A 19,982-nucleotide genomic window follows, 5' to 3' on the forward strand; every position below is an offset into this window, starting at 1 on the left:
TTCCTGGAGTGGGTCTTGAACTCACAACCTTCTGACTCAGAGGTGAGAGTGCTACCCACTGAGCCACAGCTGACAAACAAATGTACAATCAATGGAGAGGAACGTAAATAAAGACAAACTTGGGTGAAAGAAATGTCTTAGCAAAACCAAATGAGCAGTTGCCTGCAATAATGGATTTGCTGCAGGATCACTACATAACAGAAAAACAATCTTTGAAACAAGAATGACAATAGCACAGTGCATAAAGGATTCAGCCAGTTTATTCAGCGTAACTGCAGGATGGCAACAATACAAACAGCACTATACAGAAAAAGAGTGGACAGTTGAAGAGCTGCATTTCTTATTGATACTAAATCTTGATACAGGGCGAATCCAGATTATAACCCGGGAGTTTCCACTGAGACCCCAGTGGCAAGATCTACAAAATGACACAAATGTAAAATATATTAAAGAAAGTCAAGAACAGTATATATACAACTCAATCTATACGGACAACTCTAAATAAATAGTCAGAGGGGTCAAAGGGTATAGCAAGGATCAGCAGTAGCAAAGTTTAACTCGTTTATGAACTTAACAACAAATCAGAAGTCACAACCCACCATGAAACACATTCATATGTACATTTGTTATTTATATAATATATGCATAGATACACACAAAAGATTTGCTAAAAATATTGAAATCAGATTTGCCGAGGGTCTGGTTAGGGTCTGGCCTCTGGACGGGAACAGATTGTGAATTGGAGTATTGTGAGAACCATACTGAAGTGACAGTGCATGATTTATAGTGTGGGACAACACACACTAGTTGCAATTATAAATAAATAGAATAAAGGAAGAAATAACTTGAATGTATAGAGTGCCTTTCACAACCTCAGGATATCTCAAAAGTGCTTTACAACCAATTAAGTGCTTTTGAAGTGTAAACACAGTTACAATGGGGCAAAATTGCCTCGTGTCCCGTTTGGGGGCGGTAATCTTCTGGGGCCAGGACTTTTAGCGCTCGGCGCAAAAGTCCTGCCGCTGACGCGGAATTGCCTTACCGTGTCTGAAAGGAAGCGGAGCGCTATGTCCGGTGCTCCATTTCCTGTAGAGGTGGGTACTGGGGCCCTAAGGGATGCTCCGTGTAGCGCTACAATGCCCCTCCCCTTCGATTAAAGGGGAGGGCTGCTCCACACTCTGCATGGCCTCTGATGGCCACCACTGGGCCACCAGGGCTGCGTGCAACTGGGCCAGCAGCCCGGCACCCAAGATGGAGTGCACGATGGCAGCCCAGACCACTAAGGGCCGCCATGGTCGAGCCAGCCGACAAAAAATGATGGCAGCCCGGGGCCCTGGCGCCCTCCCCTTTAATCACCACCCCGAGAGCGAATGTCAGCATCTGCTCGCGCCAGCCGCACGGTACACAGTGTAATGTCAGCGGCGGTTGCGTGGTGGCCCTGGTCGCTAACCGCAGGGCACAGCGCTGCCTTGCCAGCGCCTCTGCAATTTCCTGGGAGGTGGTAACGTTCCCCCTCCCCCAGGCAAAAACTGTCTTGCGTCTGGTTAGAGCCCCCACGGAGACACTAACAGAGCTATAAAAAAGGGCAATTTTGCCCGCATAATGTAAGAAATATAGCAGCCAATATGCACACAGCAAGTACCACAAACAGCAATTAAATAATGATCAAGGGATAAATATTGGCCAGGAAATCATGGAGAATCCCCTGTTCTTCATCAAATAATGCCATGAGATTTTTTTTACATGTACCTGAGCGGGCAGACTGGGCCTCAGAATTACGTCTCATCTGCCATCATTAGATGGCATCTCCAACAGTGCAGCACTCCCTCAGTACTGGTGCGTCAGCCTAGATTTTGTGCTTAAGCCTCTGGAGTAGGACTTGAATCCACAACCTTCTGACGCAGAACCAGGAGTGCTTACACTGATCCACGGCTGTTAGCTGTCTTGATGCAGAATTTACTCATTTACATTATTACATTATTGAGAGATAAATATTGGCCAGGACTCCCCTGCTCTTTTTTGAAATAGTGCCATGGGATCCTTTACGTCCACGTGAGAGAACATACATGGTGGAGAGAGTTGACGCAGTTTGATTCAGCTCTGCTCACACCTCATTAAAATACATGGGGAGAGAGTTGATAGTGTGATTCTGCACTACTCACACTTTGTGTATCAGCTGCGGTTCAGTGGGTACACTCTCGCCTCTGAGTCAAAAGGTTGCGGATTCAATTTCCACTCTGGAGACCTGAGCACAAAAATCTAAGCTGATACTCGATGCAATACTGAAGGAATGCCACACTATCAGAGGTGCCGTCTTTCAGGTGAGACATTAGATCGAGGCCTCGTCTGCTCTCAGGTGGACATAAAGGATCCCACAGCACTATTTCATTGGCTGTAAAATGCTTTGGGACATCCTGAGGTTGTAAAAAGTACTATATATATATTTATTATTCATTCCTTCTTCCTCCTTCCTTCCTTCCTTCCTTCCTTTCTTTCTTTCTTCACTACTCACATCTCATTCCCAATATGGGGGCAAGTTCATATAGTGTGATTCGGTAGTCCTTGCACCTCAGTATTATAGCCATCATCAGTACAAAGTCTTTGCATAAACGCTTAACTTGATTTCCTTTGACAACTTTTTCACCAATCGGACACATTATGTTAGAAATTTTTATTTCCAGTCCATGTACCTAAATATGTATTTAAAACATTGCAAACACCACTGAGATCTAGAGAGTGTGTTGGGGCTTAATATATTGTATGAAGACAGTACTGTGATCAGAAATGCATGCATGTATTCTTCAATACAATTCAAGACCATGCACTGACATTACCTTGCCGCGAAGCTGGTACCAGTTGTATGACTGAGTCGAGTTCTCTTCAAATTTCCAGTCCTCAAAAGGAATTTCCACCTCTCCCAGAAACACTTTCCGTTTGAGTGTCGTACAGTGCCATACAGAGACTTGAAGTGTCCTCATCTCCAACTGCGACCGTTCAATGTTGTACTGCGGAATGCAAAGTAGAATACTGAATTTGAAAAATTATTAACCCAGGAAACTCCTGTGTGACGACCCTTAGGTTTCATTAGATCTGCCTCATAGTGTCATCTTGCTGGTGTCACTAAAGTTAGGTGGCACAGTAAGTAGTGTAGACAGGTGCAGTAAATTGCAAAGAGACATTGATAGATTAAGTGAGTGGGCAAAGCTCTGGCAGGTAGAGTTTAATGTTGGAAAGTGTGAGGTCATCCACTTTGGTCCTAAGAAAGATAGATCAGAGTATTTTCTAAATGACGAGAAGCTAGGAACTGTGGAGAAGCAGAGAGATTTATGGGTCCATGAACAGAAATCATTAAAAGCTAGTCAGGGGGCTGGAATATAAAGGGGTGGAAGTTATACTACAGTTGTATTCTGGTTAGACTGCATCTGGAATATTGCACTCAGTTCTGGGCACCTCACCTCAGGAAGAATATATTGGCCTTCGAGCAGGTGTATCACAGCTTCCCCAGTATGATACCAGGGCTAAAAGAGTTAAGTTATAAGGAAAGGTTGTATGCCCTTCTCTAGAAGTTTAAAGGATGATCTAATCGAGGTGTTTAAGATGATTATAAGATTTGACAGGGTAAGTAGAGAGAATCTACTCCCACTGGTGGGGAGTCCAGAAGAAGGGGGCATAACATTGAAATTAGAGCGAGGCCATTCAGCAGTATTGTCGGGAAGCAATTCTTCACACAAAGGATATTGATGATCTGGAACTCCCTCCCCCAAAAAGCTGTTGAGTCTAGGTCAATTTAAAATCTCAAAACTGAGATAGACAGATTTTTTTTTAGGTAAGTCTAATAAGGTATATGGGCCAAAGTGGGTAAATGGAGTTGAACAGATCAGCCATGATCTAATTGAATGGCGGAATAGGTTTGAGGGGCTCAATGGCCTCCTCCTGTTTCTATGAAGAGAAAAAGATTAGTGAAGACAAACATTAGGTCCCTTGCAGTCGGATTCAGGTGAATTTATAATGGGGAACAAATAAATGGCAGATCAATTGAACAAATACTTTGGTTCTGTTTTCACGAAGGAAGACACAAATAACCTTCCGGAAGTACCAGGGGACTGAGGGTCTAGTGAGAAGGAGGAACTGAAGGATATCCTTATTAGGCGGGAAATTGTGTTAGGGAAATTGATGGGATTGAAGGTCGATAAATCCCCGAGGCCTGATAGTCTGCATCCCAGAGTACTTAAGGAAGTGGCCCTAGACATAGTGGATGCATTAGTGATCATTTTCCAACAGTCTTATCGATCAGTTCCTATGGACTGGAGGGTAACTAATGTAACACCACTTTTTAAAAAGGGAGGGAGAGAGAAAGCGGGTAATTATAGACCAGTTAGCCTGACATCAGTAGTGGGGAAAATATTGGAATCAATTATTAAGGATGAAATAGGAGCGCATTTGGAAAGCTGACAGGATCGGTCCAAGTCAACATGGATTTATGAAGGGGAAATCATGCTTGACAAATCTTCTGGAATTTTTTGAGGATGTAACTAGTAGAATGGACAAGGGAGAACCACTGGATGTGGTGTATTTGGACTTTCAAAAGGCTTTTGACAAGGTCCCACACAAGAGATTGGTGTGCAAAATCAAAGCATATGGTATTGGGGGTAATATACTGATATGGATAGAGAACTGGTTGGCAGACAGGAAGCAGAGAGTCGGAATAAACTGGTCCTTTTCAGAATGGCAGGCAGTGACTAGTGGAGTGCCGCAGGGCTTAGTACTGGGACCCCAGCTCTTTACAATATACATCAATGATTTGAATGAAGGAATTGAGTGTAATATCTCCAAGTTTGCAGATGACACTAAACTGGGTGGCGGTGTGAGCTGTGAGGGGGACGCTAGGAGGCTGCAGGGTGACTTGGACAGGTTCGGTGAGTGGGCAAATGCATGGCAGATGCAGTATAATGTGGATAAATGTGAGGTTATCCACTTTGGGAGCAAAAACACGAAGGCAGAATATTATGTGAATGGCGGCAGATTAGGAAAAGGGGAGGTGCAATGAGACCTGGGTGTCATGGTTAATCAGTCATTGAAAGTTGGCATACAGGTACAGCAGGTGGTGAAGAAGGCAAATGGTATGTTGGCCTTCATTGCTAGGGGATTTGAGTATAGGAGCAGGGAGGTCTTACTGCAGTTGCACAGAGCCTTGGTGAGGCCTCACCTGGAATATTGTGTTCAGTTTTGGTCTCCTAATCTGAGGAAGGATGTTCTTGCTATTGAGGGAGTGCAGCGAAGGTTCACCTGACTGATTCCAGGGATGGCTGGATTGACATATGAGGAGAGACTGGATCAACTGGGCCTTTATACATGGGAGTTTAGAAGCATGAGAGGGGATCTCATAGAGACATATAAGATTCTGACGGGATGGGACAGGTTAGATGCGGGTGGAATGTTCCCGATGTTGGGGAAGTCCAGAACCAGAGGACACAGTCTTAGGATAAGGGGTAGGCCATTTAGGACTGAGATGAGGAGAAACTTCTTCACTCAGAGAGTTGTTAGCCTGTGGAATTCCCTGCCGCAGTGAGTTGTTGATGCCAGTTCATTGGATATATTCAAGAGGGAGTTAGATATAGCCCTTATGGCTAAGGGGATCAAGGGGTATGGAGAGAAAGTAGGAAAGGGATACTGAGGGAATGATCAGCCGTGATCTTATTGAATGGTGGTGCAGGCTCGAAGGGCCGAATGGCCAACTCTTACGCTTATTTTCTATGTTTCTATGTACCTATATAAAATAATACTCATTCTGTGAGCCTGCAGCACACCACAGAGCTCAACTCAGTGTCATTTTTGCAAAATAGCTCAATTAAAATGAAATTGAAAAACAAATTATAATGATCCCACAGTAAGAGAAATTAAATCTTACAAAAGTGATATGAATAAAGGATATTGAAACATAAACAAGCCTCTTCCTATTTCTATCCATGTTGTTATTTTGTGTGTCTAGAATCTATTGTTTTTGATTTCTTTTAATACATTTTAAAATTTTTTCTGCTTGGTTACTGTGACTCATTATCCCACAAATAACATCACTGGAAAATCCATTCTGATAAAGTTGGCAGATAGTTATGAAAGTCATTGATATCCCCCTCAGAAAAAGTACACAGCCACCATGACAGTTCCTCTCTATTTAAAACTAATCATAAATAGGTGTAAAGAAAAATACAAAAGTTCATAAAATTACTGCTCCATCCACTACTCTGCTCCATACCACCTCCCATGCATCTCATGATGCACCCTGAAAGGTATCATCTATAGCCTCAATCCCAGGTGAATGCTGCCCCACTAGCTGACATCAGCAGACCTGCCCACACCCCCATACTCTACAACTTGGCCTAGCTGTTAGGTCTGACATGAGGAATGAATGCTGATGAGCTGATGTTATATAACATTGCGCTGTATGTTACGGGGACTTAATCTGGGAGCAATGCCAAGGATGATGGATTAGTACCTTTTGTTTTCCATTTTGAATGACTGTGAGTTTAATTCAGAGGGTTACGATTTCCAGCACTAACATTAACTAGGATTTTATTTTATACTACATACCATTCCCCATACAAGAACAGAGGTAGCATGCTCCAAGGTCAGTTCAGCACCTCCCTCTCGTGTTCTCTGCCACCAGAAAGGACAAAAGCAGCATTGGTGTGAAACGCCATCACCTGCAAGTTCCCCTCCAAGTTACATACCATGTTGTCTTGGACATATAACAATAGACTTTCATCACTGCTTTTATGCAAATTGGCTGCTGCGTTTCCCACATTACAACAGTGACTACACTCCAAAAGTATTTCATTGGCTGTAAAGCGCTTTGAGACATCCGGTGGTCATGAAAGGCGCTATATAAATCCAAGTCTTTCTTTCTTTCTTTTGATGCTACATCTGAGTTTGGGAAGCCAGGGAGTAGGGAATCATAGGTTCACACTTGTTCTAGTTGGTGTTCTATGCACCAGCTAGCTGTGCCACTGATGAGTGACATTTACATTTTCTTGGGCGCGTTGGTGAATGACATTAATTCTCAAACCTCCACAGGGATATCTAGAGAAAGAAAGATTGGCCATATCTGTTCCATTCTATGGAAGCTCACCTCCTATTAGCTTATCGGAATGGCAGTGCAGAACTGGTGACAACCCAGCCAATCCTACCCTTCAAGGGGAAAAAGGAGCAGAAAAAGACATCAACCTCACAAATAGTTTAGTGGGCAAGATCTGTCAAATACATTTTAAAGTGTGCTGGCAGCTTGGGGCTCCCTGATATCTGTAATCATCGGGTCCCCAAGAATTGTTGGACATTATCTGGACATTGAGTTTTAATATTTTCTCACTGCAGAAAAAAACTGGAAGGTTGTTTGTGGGAGGGGCCCAGGTACTTTTCCATGTTGGACTTGAAATGATGGGAAGGGGTGGTCTGGGAAGATAATGGCTAGGATAAGGCAACTCACCACAGGTAATGGGCAAATAGAGGGTCCATTGTTAAGCATTGTGAACTCGTCAGAGTTATATCAGATGAACTGATCAGTCATCAAGCCATTACCTGGATGAGATAACCCCGAGAGGCGGGAATACCAGAACAATAGAAAGCCATTAAGTGCCAGACCATTTGGAATCGAAACCCTACGCCAGCCATCAGTGGAATACCCAGAGGCCACACAAACAGGAAGCTTTGAAACAAGAACAAACTTTATTCGGCCTGAAAAGGCAACAGTGTGGGGATATGAAAGGGGCCATGTGGCCACAGTTCTCGCTCTCTTCCTCTCGCTGCTTCGCCTCTACAAGAACCGAGCACTCCACGTGGGACGGAGAGAAGAAACCAGAAGAGACGTGTTTTCACCAGGAGAAGCAGCGAGTAAGCCAATGAATCGATGAGCATCATCTCGGCCCATGCAATTTTAAGATCACAGCCACGGTGTGAGGGAGTATCGTGTGTTCTCCCAACCAAATCTTAGTAAGGGTTTTAAGGGGGAGGTTTTAGATGTTGGGTACTTCGCAATAGGGGCCTGTCTAGACAGGCCAGATTGTGTGTTATACAAACTGTTGATTTGTATTACACTACCAGGGTGTGTTCTCACTGGGTGCAGGTGTGTTTTAACTTGAATAAAACATTGCCGGTTGAGACTGGGTATTTGTCCATGACTCATTCATCTGTTCAATACAGTAATCACTCCCAGGTCGAGAACTATTGTAATGTGGGGGTGCGTCGAAAACATGTAAGAGAGACCACTGACATATCACAGTTGAGAAATGCACAGCTACATCAGGAAAGTTTAGGGTGCATCCAAAACAAAGTTAAGGGACAATTATGAATAACGTTCCCTTAGAAAATTAAATGAGTAGAATATAGTCCATGATAACATAAATTGCACTTGATGCCTGGATTTTAATGTGCAGACCCGTTGGCGGGGGGAGCCCGATAACACATGGGGAAACCCAGAAGTATGTGAAGCGCGCCTCTCAGTGGCTTTTTAAGACAGCTACTGCATATGATTTCCGGGTTTCCCGATCAATTAGCATCAGCAGGCATGATGCGATTTAAACTCCACTATTTAAAGGGACACTCCAAACATGCAGGTTGAAGCAGTTGGAGGTGGAAAGGAGGGAGAAAGAAGCGTTAGAAACATAGAAAATTGGTGCAGGAGTAGGCCATTCGTCCCTTGGAGCCTGCACCACCATTCAATAAGATCATGACTGATCATTCACCTCAGTACCCCTTTCCTGCTTTCTCTCCATACCCCTTGATCCCTTTAGCCATAAGTACCATATCTAACTCCCTCTTGAATATATCCAATGAACTGGCATCAACAACTCTCTGCGGTAAGGAATTCCACAGATTATCAACTCTCTGAGTGAAGAAGTTTCTCCTCATCTCAGTCCTAAATGGCTTACCCCTTATCCTAAGAATATGTCCCCTGGTTCTGGACTTCCCCAACATCGGGAACGTTCTTCCTGCATCTAACCTTTCCAGTTCCGTCAGAATTTTATATGTTTCTATGAGATCCCCTCTCATCCTTCGAACCTCCAGTGAATAAAGGCTCAGTCGATCCAGTCTCTTGTCATATGTCAGTCCTGCTATCCCGGGAGTCAGTCTGGTGAACTTTCGCTGCACTCCCTCAATAGCAAGAACGTCCTTCCTCAGATTAGGAGACCAAAACTGAACACAATATTCCAGGTGAGGCCTCACTAAGCCCTGTACAACTGCAGTAAGACCTCCCTGCTCTTATACTCAAATCACCTAGCTATAAAGGCTGACATTTGCCTTCTTCACCGCCTGCTGTACCTGTATGCCAACTTTCAATGACTGATGTACCGTGACACCCAGGTCTCGTTGCACCTCCCCTTTTCCTAATCTGCCGCCATTCACATAATATTCTGCCCTCGTGTTTTTGCCATCAAAGTGGATAACCTCACATTTATCCACATTATACTGCATCTGCCATGCATTTGCCCACTCACCGAACCTGTCCAAGTCACCCTGCAGCCTCTTAGCTTCCTCTTTACAGCTCTCACTGCCACCCAGTTTAGTGTCATCTGCAAACTTGGAGATATTACATTCAATTCCTTCATCCAAATCATGAATGTATATTGTAAATAGCTGGGGTCCCAGCACTGAGCCCTGCAGCACCCCACTTTATCCCGACTCTCTGTTTCCTGTCTGCCAACCAGTTCTCTATCCATGTCAGTACATTGCCCCCAATACCATGTGCTTTAATTTTGCACACCAATCTCTTGTGTGGGACCTTGTCAAAAGCCTTTTGAACGTCCAAATACACCACATCCACTGGTTCTTCCTTGTCCACTCTACTAGTTACATCCTCAAAAAATTCCAGAAGATTTGTCAAGCATGATTTCCCTTTCATAAATCCATGTTGACTTGGACTGATCCTGTCACTGTTTTCCAAATGTGTTGTTATTTCATCCCTAATAATTGATTCCAACATTTTCCCCACTACTGATGTCATGCTAACCGGTCTATAATTACCCATTTTCTCTCTCCCTCCTTTTAAATAAAATGATGTTACATTAGCTACCCTCCGGTCCATAGGAACTGATCCAGAGTCGATAGATTGTTGGAAAATGATCACCAATGCATCCACTATTTCTAGGGTCACTTCCTAAATACTCTGGGACGCAGACTGTCAGGCCCCGGGAATTTATTGGCTTTCAATCCCATCAATTTCCCTAACACAATTTCCTGCCTAATAAGGATATCCTTCAGTTCCTCCTTCGCACTAGACCCTCGGTCCCCTGGTACTTCCGGAAGGTTATTTGTGTCTTCCTTCGTGAATTCGTCTGCCATTTCTTTGTTACCCATGCTAAATTCACTTGATTCTGACTGCAAGGGATCTACGGTTGTCTTCACTAATCTTTTTCTCTTCACATATCTATAGAAACTTTTGCAGTCAGTTTTTATGTTCCCGACAAGCTTCCTCTCATACTCTTATTTCCACCCTCCTAATTAAACCCTTTGTCCTCCTCGGCTGAATTCTAAATTTCTCCCAGTCCTCAGATTTGCTGCTTTTTCTGGCCAATTTAAACGGCTCTTCCTTGGATTTAACACTGTTGCCATGGAAGGTAGGTGAAAGATTCAGCGATGCCTCGCTGGATGTGCTGTTGGGGGCTGCAAGGACACGGAGGGAGATACTCTTCCTTACAGATGGGAGGAAGAAGCTTGCAGGTGACACAAAGAAGATGTAGTTGGAGGTTGTCCAGGAGGTCAGTAGCAGGAGTGTGGTGCCACACTCTTGGATTGAATGCCGAAAATAGTTTAATGACCTAAGCAGGGCAGGAACGGTGATAACTTTATAGTGCCACTGACACCCTGATGTGCATATCACTCTAACCCCCTCACTCTGCCTTCTCAAGCCCACTCCAGCACATCACTCCTCACACCAACTTACTCCTCACACCAACCTACTTTACAGGTACACCCATCCCTCGCTGTCTATCACTTCCTCACATTCCCATCTATCCTTCCAGCATTGACACTCACCCTCATCCTTAATGCAATGTCATGCCTATCCTTCATAGTCACCCTCAACAAATGCTCTCCATCCATTGGGTGAACACATTCCATTACTCTCACTCATAGCTCTCATCTTTCCCTCCTTGCAGGAGAAGAAAGCCATCTCTCAATTGACAACTGCACAGGCGGGGGCGCTAGAGATCAGCGTGCTTGACCATCGGAGATGGGGAGATAGGTTCCTGCCAGCTACCTGATGGTAGAGTTATGTATCAGACAGCACATGGCATACAACACTCAGTCATGATGACCTGATGTCAACAGCCACTGAGATTTGATCATGTGCATAATGAAAACTTACCTTCACACTACTCATTCATGTCTTTTATTTCCCACAAGGCCTTCATACATACAGCAGGAGGTGGTCCAGGTCAGCCTTGATGATGATGACTCCTCAGAGGAGGGCACTCCCTCTGAGAGTGCACCGTCACAGGACTTATGCAGACCATGCACCAGCGCAGAAACTCACACTTCGGTGGGAGAACATAGATAGTTTTCACATGGTGACTTGCACTTCTCAAGTGAGCAAGAGGAAATGGTGGAGACAGGGGCAGCAGTGGAGAGTTCCTGTTGGAGGGCGCAGGAAGCTCCAAGCTCTGGTCACCTGGACACAGATCCTGTACCTCGGGGGCCATCAATGAACTGAATACTTCTGGAGCAGCAGCAGAGAATGTGCGATGTACTGGCAGGCGTTCCAGCCGCACTGTGTACACTTGCAGAGAGACTGGAGGAGTCTGTTTCATGCATGAGATGCATGATGTCGCAGGCCTTTACGATGATGTCTTCGTCCATGGAATGAGTGGCCCCCTGCTCGGAGCATCAAACGCAGCAATCATACGAGTGAATGCAGGCCTTCACCAATGGCTTGCACACTGAATGCCACCTTAAATAGGATGAGTGATACCCAAGCCTTGTCGTTCGTCACCTCACTGCTGTGCAGCAAAGTGTTCTCCAGCACAATGCAACTTGGCCATGAGGGGGATAATGATGAAAAGAGACTTGGATATGGGGACTAAGCTCAAAGCGCATCCACTTCTCACCTGTTATTCCCTCCTCAGTCAGTACCCCACATACTGTCTCATGTCCCGATGGCCAAGTCTGCCCTGCATAGTTCCAGGTGGAGCAGTTTTTGGCGGGGCCCTCACAGGCTTCAAAACCCAGAGGACATTGGCCAAGAGCAGCTCAGCTGTCAGTGCCAGGATCTGAGCAGCCTGCCTCTACCTCGGCTGAAACCACAGAGGTTGCACAATGTGAAGTGCTAAGAAAAGGAAGAGAGTAAAGATTTGTAGTTGCATAAGGGTATGCACAGGGATGTGTTACACTATGTTAGAATGTTAAGTGTTTTATATTTGAGGCACATAAATATTTTTCTTTTGCACTATATACCCATCTTGTCCATTATTGGTTGCTGGCTGGCAAGTAGCCTTTTCAGTTGCGTGATGAGGAATGGGAAGAGATGAATTGACGTTGAGCAATGGGGGGCTGTGAAAGGGAGGCTTGGCTGTTTTACAGGACTACTTTGTGTTAGTGGCATTGGCAGTGGTGGGTGGAGCAAAAGTGTATTTTGTATGTGGTTACTAGATGGGTGCACTGGTTGAACCTAAATGAACCTCACAATAATGAAAGCATCCCGGGCAGCAATGTTCTCCTCCTCCTTCCTCCTTCTCCTCCTCCTCGTCTTTCTCTGCCTTCTCGGAATCATCCAGAGAGGTTCTGTGCTCTGCGCCTTGTTCAACGTGCAGGTCCAAACCTCGCTGCTGCGCAATGTTGTGCAGCGTGCAGCACACCACGACCATTCTGGAGACCCTGGCTGGTGCGTACTGAAGGCACCTCCAGATCTGTCCAGGCACCCGAAGTGCTTCTTCAGCATGTCGATAGCTTGTTTGATGACATATCTAATAGTCATATGGCTTTCATTGTATCGCTCCTGGGCCTTATTCCTCGGGTTTCTGAGAGGTGTCATCAGTCTTGTTTTAAGTGGCTATCCCTTAACTCCCCGAGATGCCAACCGGTAAGTCTGCTTCGAGATGCAAGGAGATCAGGGAGGATGGACTGCCGCAGGACGAAAGCATCATGGAAACTGTCTGGGAATCTTGCACACACCTGGCATAAAGATCTATTTGTGGTTGCACACCAGCTGCCATTGATGGAGTGGAAGCACCTGTGGTTGACAAACACTCCGGGTGATCTATGGGTGCCTTAATTGCCACATGTGTGCAGTCGATGATGGCCCACTCCCGTGTGAAGCCAGCCAGAGACACAAATCTGAGTGCCTGCTAATTCTGACTGGCTTTATGGTTGGAAAAGTTGACATAGTTGCCGGCCCTGGCAAAGAAGCCATCAATCTCCTTTCTTATTGATTTGTCGACTGCGAGACCTGCAACTGTCTGAGGGCAGTAGTGACTTTGACAGCCATTGGTAAAGCGTGGCCACCAGGTCCAGTTGGCAGCAAGTCTTGTTCCAGCAGACTGCAAACGTCTGCCACTGCCTGACACAACACCCTGAGTCTCCTGGGACACTGGTGTTCTGATATGTCGAGGAAGCTTATCCTTTGCCTTCAGGTCTGTGAGCAGCAGGCTGTTGCTGGTGCTGCTGATGCTATTCATCTTGATCTTTATCTGAGGTCCAAAGTAACACAGCGTAAGTGGCACCCATGCTGATCTGATAGATCAGAGCTCCAAAGTGCATATCAGACCTCCGAACCTCCAAAGTGTAGATGACACCTTCAGGGTGTGTAAAGTAATCTCTCAGCACAAGTACTGTGAACAAACTCTCTTTCATAAGCAGGTAAGAATGGAGATGTGAGTACTGAATACTTATTTGCATAGTTCTCTGTCATGTCTTCATCCCCCTCAATTGCCGCTGTGTTCTCGTCTTGCTTTCACTGGCGAGTTCCAGGAAGCCCGGGAAACCCGTGAACCCAGAGTTAAATTGCAAAACCCACGGCAATATTGCTCTAATTGAGCGATTAACATATTGAGGGGGTTGCACGCATACAGCCTAATGCACTGGAGTGAACTGAGGAAGTCGGCAGGTTGGAGCCGACGTGTCCCATTTTTCCAGGATTTCACCCTTCACTCGCACCCAAATCCATGCGCACACCCACGTTAAAATTCCCCCCAGTGGGTTTGAATTAACTTTTTTAATATATATTTACGCTCTAGTCTGTGCAGGCTTAGCTGATCTCGGGCAGCAATGTGAGTATTACAATTGGTCTCGCTGTCCCTGGATTAAAAGGGAATAGCCAGTCAGGATTCCCATGCCTGTTCACTACCCAATACCCATTATTTGGAAGTACATTTGTGGCCAATCACTGTCTGGATTCATGAATGAAAACCTGGGCAAGGTGCCAGGGTTGGGAGGTCCACACTCTTCAGGAGGCATGGAAATAAACATTTGTAAGGAGGAAAAGAGAAAAAGAATGATTGGTTAGGATTACAACATTGCCCCTTCACCTCTGGAACCCATGGGATGGGGTGAGAATCTTCTCTCTGATGGCTGGAAGGGTCTCCAGTGAAATGGATAACTCCTAAAGGGTATGAGTTCACTGCACAAAACTACCTAGAACCTGGCAATCAGTGCACACAGCTCTGAACCAGCAGCACAAAGTTTCAAAATCTACCCTTAAATGTCAATTATATTTCCAAAGTAGGTTTATTTTTGTAATTTATTTACTGATAGACAACTAACTAATTAAAAAACCCAACAGTAGACCTTGAAACTGAATGCATTTGGAAACATGACCAAAAAATTGACAACTGTAAAATGTTTAAAAGAAGCAATATCTCCTCATCAGCCAAAGAGCCATGAATTACCCTTAATGTTTCATTAAAAACTGGATCCACCGAGTTCTTCTTAACTGTGCTCTTCAACTTATTCTGAGGAGATTTGTCAGGAAGCAAATAGGTCTTCACATACCTAAAACATACAAACCAAGAAAGTCATAAGTTCTGTGGTTTCAGTAGAATCTTCTCCTTCAGTATCTACTAAAAGTACTGTTTGATTTAATCACAGATTAATAGTAGTAGAAGGATGAAAGAAATGTCATTTCTATAGCACTTTTCATGTCCTCAGGATGTCCTAAAGTGCTTCACAGCCAATTAGGTATTTTTGAAGTGTAGTCACGGTTGTTATGTAAACAAACACTGTAGCTACTTTCAAAAGTAAAATACTGCGGATGCTGGAAATCTGAATTAATAACAGAAAATGCTTGAAATACTCAGCTGGTCAGGCAGCATCTGTGGAGAAAGAAACAGAATCAGGTCGATGACCTTTCATCAGAACTGGAAAATGTTAGTGATGTAACAGGTTTTAAGCAAGTGCAGGGGCAGGGAAAGAGGGGAGGGAAGGAAAGAACAAAAGGGAAGGTCTGTGAAAGAGTTTAGAAAGAGGTATTTTGTTCAGAGGGAGGCCCCAAAACAATGAGATGAATGACCAGTCAATCTGATTTTGGTGATGTTGGTTGAAGGATAAATGTTGGTCAGGAAATCTCCCTTGTTCTTCTTCAAACGGCACCATGGGATAGTCTATGTCCACCTGAAGAGGCAGACAGAATCTTTCTTCCAGGAGATAACACTCTGACAATGCAGTACTGCATTGAAGTGTCAGCATAGATTATGCATTTAAGTCCCTGGTTTGAATCCACAAACTTCTGGCTCAGAGGCAAGAGCTCTACCAACTGAACCAAGGTAACTTTCATCTCCTCAGCAGCCAGGCAATTACTGTCGGCGCTCGCCAAGTATTGACATTGATATGTCCTTACTATACAGTATAAATGCACACGAGGCCCATACTTGAGAGAAGGTCACTCTGTGACCAGTTACCTTTATTACCAAGACCTCAAGTGATGAAGATGGGTGGAGCTTCCCCTTTTATACCTGAAAGTCCAGGTTAAGAGTGTCTCCCACACGTTCACCCCCTTGTGGTCAATGTTCTCAAGGTGTACAACTTAGGTCAGCTTATACATGGGTTACAATGATAGTTGAATACATGACATCACCTCCCCTCTCCCCACCAAAGTCTTATTGGGATCACAGGTTAAGTCTCTCTGGTGGTTTATGCTCCCTTGTAGAACGCCTGAGTTGGGGCTCCGGTTGTTGGGCGCTGGCCTGAGTGTCTGCTGTTTGTGGTGCCTCAGGCCTGTCCGGACTGGGCTCTCCTCCACTTGGTTCCGGTGTTCGGTCACCTATGGTGGAGTAAACTCTATGTCGTGTTCTTCCTCTGCTTCTTCTATGGGGTTGCTGAACCTCCTTTTAGTTTCATCCACGTGTTTGCGGCAGATTTGTCCATTGGTAAGTTTAACTACCAAAACCCTATTCCCCTCTTTGGCAATCACAGTGCCTGCAAGCCATTTGAGCCCTGCAGCGTAATTAAGGATAAAAACAGGGTCATTGACATCAATACATCGCGCCCTCACATTCCTGTCATGGTAGTCACATTGTGACTGACGCCTGCTCTCAACAATTTCTTTCATAGTAGGGTGTATAAGGGATAACCTGGTTTTGAGCGTCCTTTTCATTAGCAGCTCTGCGGGTGGAACCCCTGTGAGTGAGTGTGGTCGGGATCTATTGGCCAACAGGAGGCGTGATAAGCGGCTTTGTAGGGAACCCCCTTGGATTCTGAGCATCCCCTGTTTGATTATCTGCACTGCTCATTCCGCCTGGCCGTTTGAGGCCGGCTTGAACGGTGCAGTTCTGACATGGTTGATTCCATTGCCTGCCATGAAGTCCTGGAATTCAGTGCTTGTGAAGCACGGGCCATTGTCGCTGACCAAGTCATCCGGTAGACCATTGGCGGCGAACATTGCCCGTAGACTTTCTACAGTGGCAGAAGATGTGCTTGAATTTAAAATGGCACACTCAATCCATTTGGAGTAGGCGTCTACTACAACCAAAAACATTTTTCCCATGAAAGGACCTGCATAGTCCACATGGATGCGTGACCATGGCTTGGCGGGCCAGGACCGGGGGCTAAGGGGGGCTTCCCTGGGTGCGTTGCCCAGCTGAGCACACATGTTGCACCTGCGAACACAAAGTCCCAAGTCTGCATTTATCCCTGGCCACCAAACGTGTGACCTGGCAATTGCCTTCATCATGACAATGCCCGGGTGCTCATTGTAGAGTTCCCGAATGAACGCCTCTCTGTCCATTTGGGACATGACTACTCGGTTTCCCCACAGTAGTCAGTCGGCCTGAATCGAGAGTTCATCCTTGCGTCTATGAAACGGTTTAAATTCCTCAGGGCATGCCCCCTATGTGGCTGCCCAGTCCCCATTCAGGATATATTTCTTAAGTAAAGACAGTAGTGGGTCTTTATTTGTCCAGACTTTAATCTGACAGGCTGTCACAGGTGAGCCTTCGCTTTCGAAAGCTTCAACAGCCATGACCATCTCAGCATCATGCTCAGTTGCCCCCTCAGTGGTGGCTCGTGGGAGCTTGTTGAGTGCATCGGCGCAGTTTTCAGTGCCCGGTCTGTGCTGAATTGTGTAGTCAAAGGCGGCTAACGTGCGTGCCCACCTCTGTATGCAGGTCGATGCATTCGCATTTATGGCCTTGTTGTCGGCCAAAAGGGACGTTAGGGATTTGTAATCTGTCTACAGCTCAAATTTCCTGCCAAACAGATACTGGTGCATTCTTTTTTACTGCATATACACATGCTAGCGCTTCCTTTTCTACCATCCCGTAGCCCCTTTCTGCCTGGGACAGACTTCTGGAGACATAAGCTACCGGCTGTAACTGACCATTAGCATTCACATGCTGCAACACACACCCGACCCCATAGGACAACGCAACGCACGTTAAAACAAGTTTCTTACACGGGTCATATAACGTTAACAGTTTGTTGGAGCATAACAAATTGCGTGCTCTATCAAAAGCCCTTTCCTGGCTGTCCCCCCAGACCCAATCGCGACTTTTGCGTAGGAGCACGTGTAGAGGCTCTCAACAGCATGCTCAATTTGGGAAGAAAGTTACCAAAATAGTTCAGGAACCCCAGGAACGAACGCAGCTCCATCGTGTTACGGGGTCTGGGTGCTCTCTGGATCGCTTCCGTTTTGGGCACAGTAGGTCTGATCCAGTCTGCTGCTACCCTCCTCCCCAGGAATTCTACCTCTGGAGCTAAGAAGACGCACTTCGTCTTTTTCAGTCGCAGCCCTACCCAGTCCAGTCTGCGTAGCACCTCCTCCAGGTTGTGGAGGTGTTCTTCAGTATTGCAACCTGTGATGAGGGTGTCGTCTTGAAAAACCACCATTCTTGGAATCGACTTGAGGAGGCTTTCCATATTTCGCTGAAAGATCGCGGTGGCCGAACGAATCCCGAACTGACATCTGTTATACACAAACAACCCCTTGTGTGTCGTGATGGTGGTCAGCTTCTTTGACTCACTTGCCAGCTCCTGGGTCATGTAAGCTGAGGTCAGGTCCAATTTTGAAAAATGTTTGCCACCGGATAGCGTCGCAAAGAGGTCCTCCGCTCTCGGTAGCGGGTACTGGTCTTGAGTGACACCCGATTGATGGTGGCCTTGTAATCGCCACATATCCTGACTGATCCATCCGCCTTGAGCACCGGCACGATCGGGCTCGCCCAGTCACTGAATTCGACTGGCGAGATGATGCCTTCCCTCAGCAGGCGGTCCAATTCGCATTCTATCTTTTCCCGCATCACGTATGGCACTGCTCTGGCCTTGTGGTGTGCTGACCTGACGTCCGGGTTTATGTGAATCACTACCTTGTGCCCCATGAAAGTGCCGATGCCGGGTTGAAATAATGAGTCAAATTTGTCCAGGACCTGTGAGCATAATACTTGCTCCACAGAAGAAATTGCATTGACATCGCCCCCTTTCCAGTTCATGACAGCAAGCCAACTCCTCCCCAGTAGTGCAGGACCGTCCCCCGGGACAATCCAGAATGGCAACCTGTTCTCCGAATCTTTGTGGGTCACGACTACCGTGGCGCTGCCTAGCACCGGAATGATCTCCTTTGTATATGTCCGTAGCTGTGCGTCAATCGGCAATAATTTTGGCCTCCTGGCCTTGGACACCCACAATCTTTCGAACTGTTTGATACTCATCAGGGACTGGCTGGCCCCCTGTCTAGCTCCATTAATACTGGGATGCCATTGAGGAGCACTTTCATCATTATCGGTGGCATCATGGTATATGAACTGTATATGTGCTCCACATGAACTCGCTGAACTTCAGCTTCCAGCGATTTTCCCAGTATTCATTTGGCCTCGTAGGGCTTACATCGGGCCCGTCCTCCTCGAACATCAACCTGGCTGCAGGCTTCCTGCACATACGCGCAAAGTGACCGCTGACGTTGCAGTTTCTGCAGGTATATTGCTGACACCTGCAAGCTCTGGCTGGGTGTTTGCCGCCACACCTCCAGCATGAGCTGGAGGCCCCGATGTTGGAAACAAAAGGTCCATTACCAGTCGATCGTCTCTGACTGTCTCTGTAACTGCCCTTAAGCGCACCATTAACAGGTGTTGATGGCCCCATTACTGGCCGCATTGTCCATTGCGATAGCATGAATCGCCGTTCAGCTAGCCATTGTCTCTGTTGAATTCCCCTTTTGGGTTCGACTACATGCTGGGGCATGTCCGATTGCCCTTGTCTGCCTAGAGAACTGTGTGCCGCGTTAACAATGTTGACTCCCTGGTCGTTTGCCGCATTTGAGCCAAGATTTTTATCATACATCATTCTGGTCTCTTCCTCCCCTGAGATAAATGTCTGGGCTATCAGAGCCGCCGCTTCCAAGGTCAAATCTTTGGTCTCAATCAGTTTCCTGAAAACCCCAGTATGCCCGATGCCCTCAATAAAAAAGTTTCGCAGCATCTCCGCTCTGCATGCATCTGGGAACTTACATAGGCTCGCCAGTTGCCGGAGATCTGCCACGAAGTCTGGAACGTTTTGCCCTTCTCGCCGCCAGT

General features: G+C 46.0%; 1 protein-coding gene across 2 annotated transcripts in view; it reads right to left on the minus strand.

Moving 5' to 3' along the window:
* Positions 1–244: 244 nt before the first annotated feature.
* sytl3 (synaptotagmin-like 3) overlaps positions 245–19,982 on the minus strand; it is a 266,722-nt gene continuing 246,984 nt past the window's right edge. For both annotated transcript variants that reach the window (XM_070889705.1, XM_070889706.1), the window contains exons 11-13: positions 14,871–14,973; positions 2,835–3,005; positions 245–418 (exon numbers count right to left, since the gene is read on the minus strand). In XM_070889705.1, coding sequence (XP_070745806.1) covers positions 350–418; positions 2,835–3,005; positions 14,871–14,973 — 343 coding nt within the window. In that variant the 3' untranslated portion in view covers positions 245–349. The remainder of the gene's footprint in view (positions 419–2,834; positions 3,006–14,870; positions 14,974–19,982) is intronic.

The sequence above is a fragment of the Pristiophorus japonicus genome, chromosome 9 (genome assembly GCF_044704955.1).
Source record: "Pristiophorus japonicus isolate sPriJap1 chromosome 9, sPriJap1.hap1, whole genome shotgun sequence".
NCBI lineage: Eukaryota > Metazoa > Chordata > Chondrichthyes > Pristiophoridae > Pristiophorus > Pristiophorus japonicus.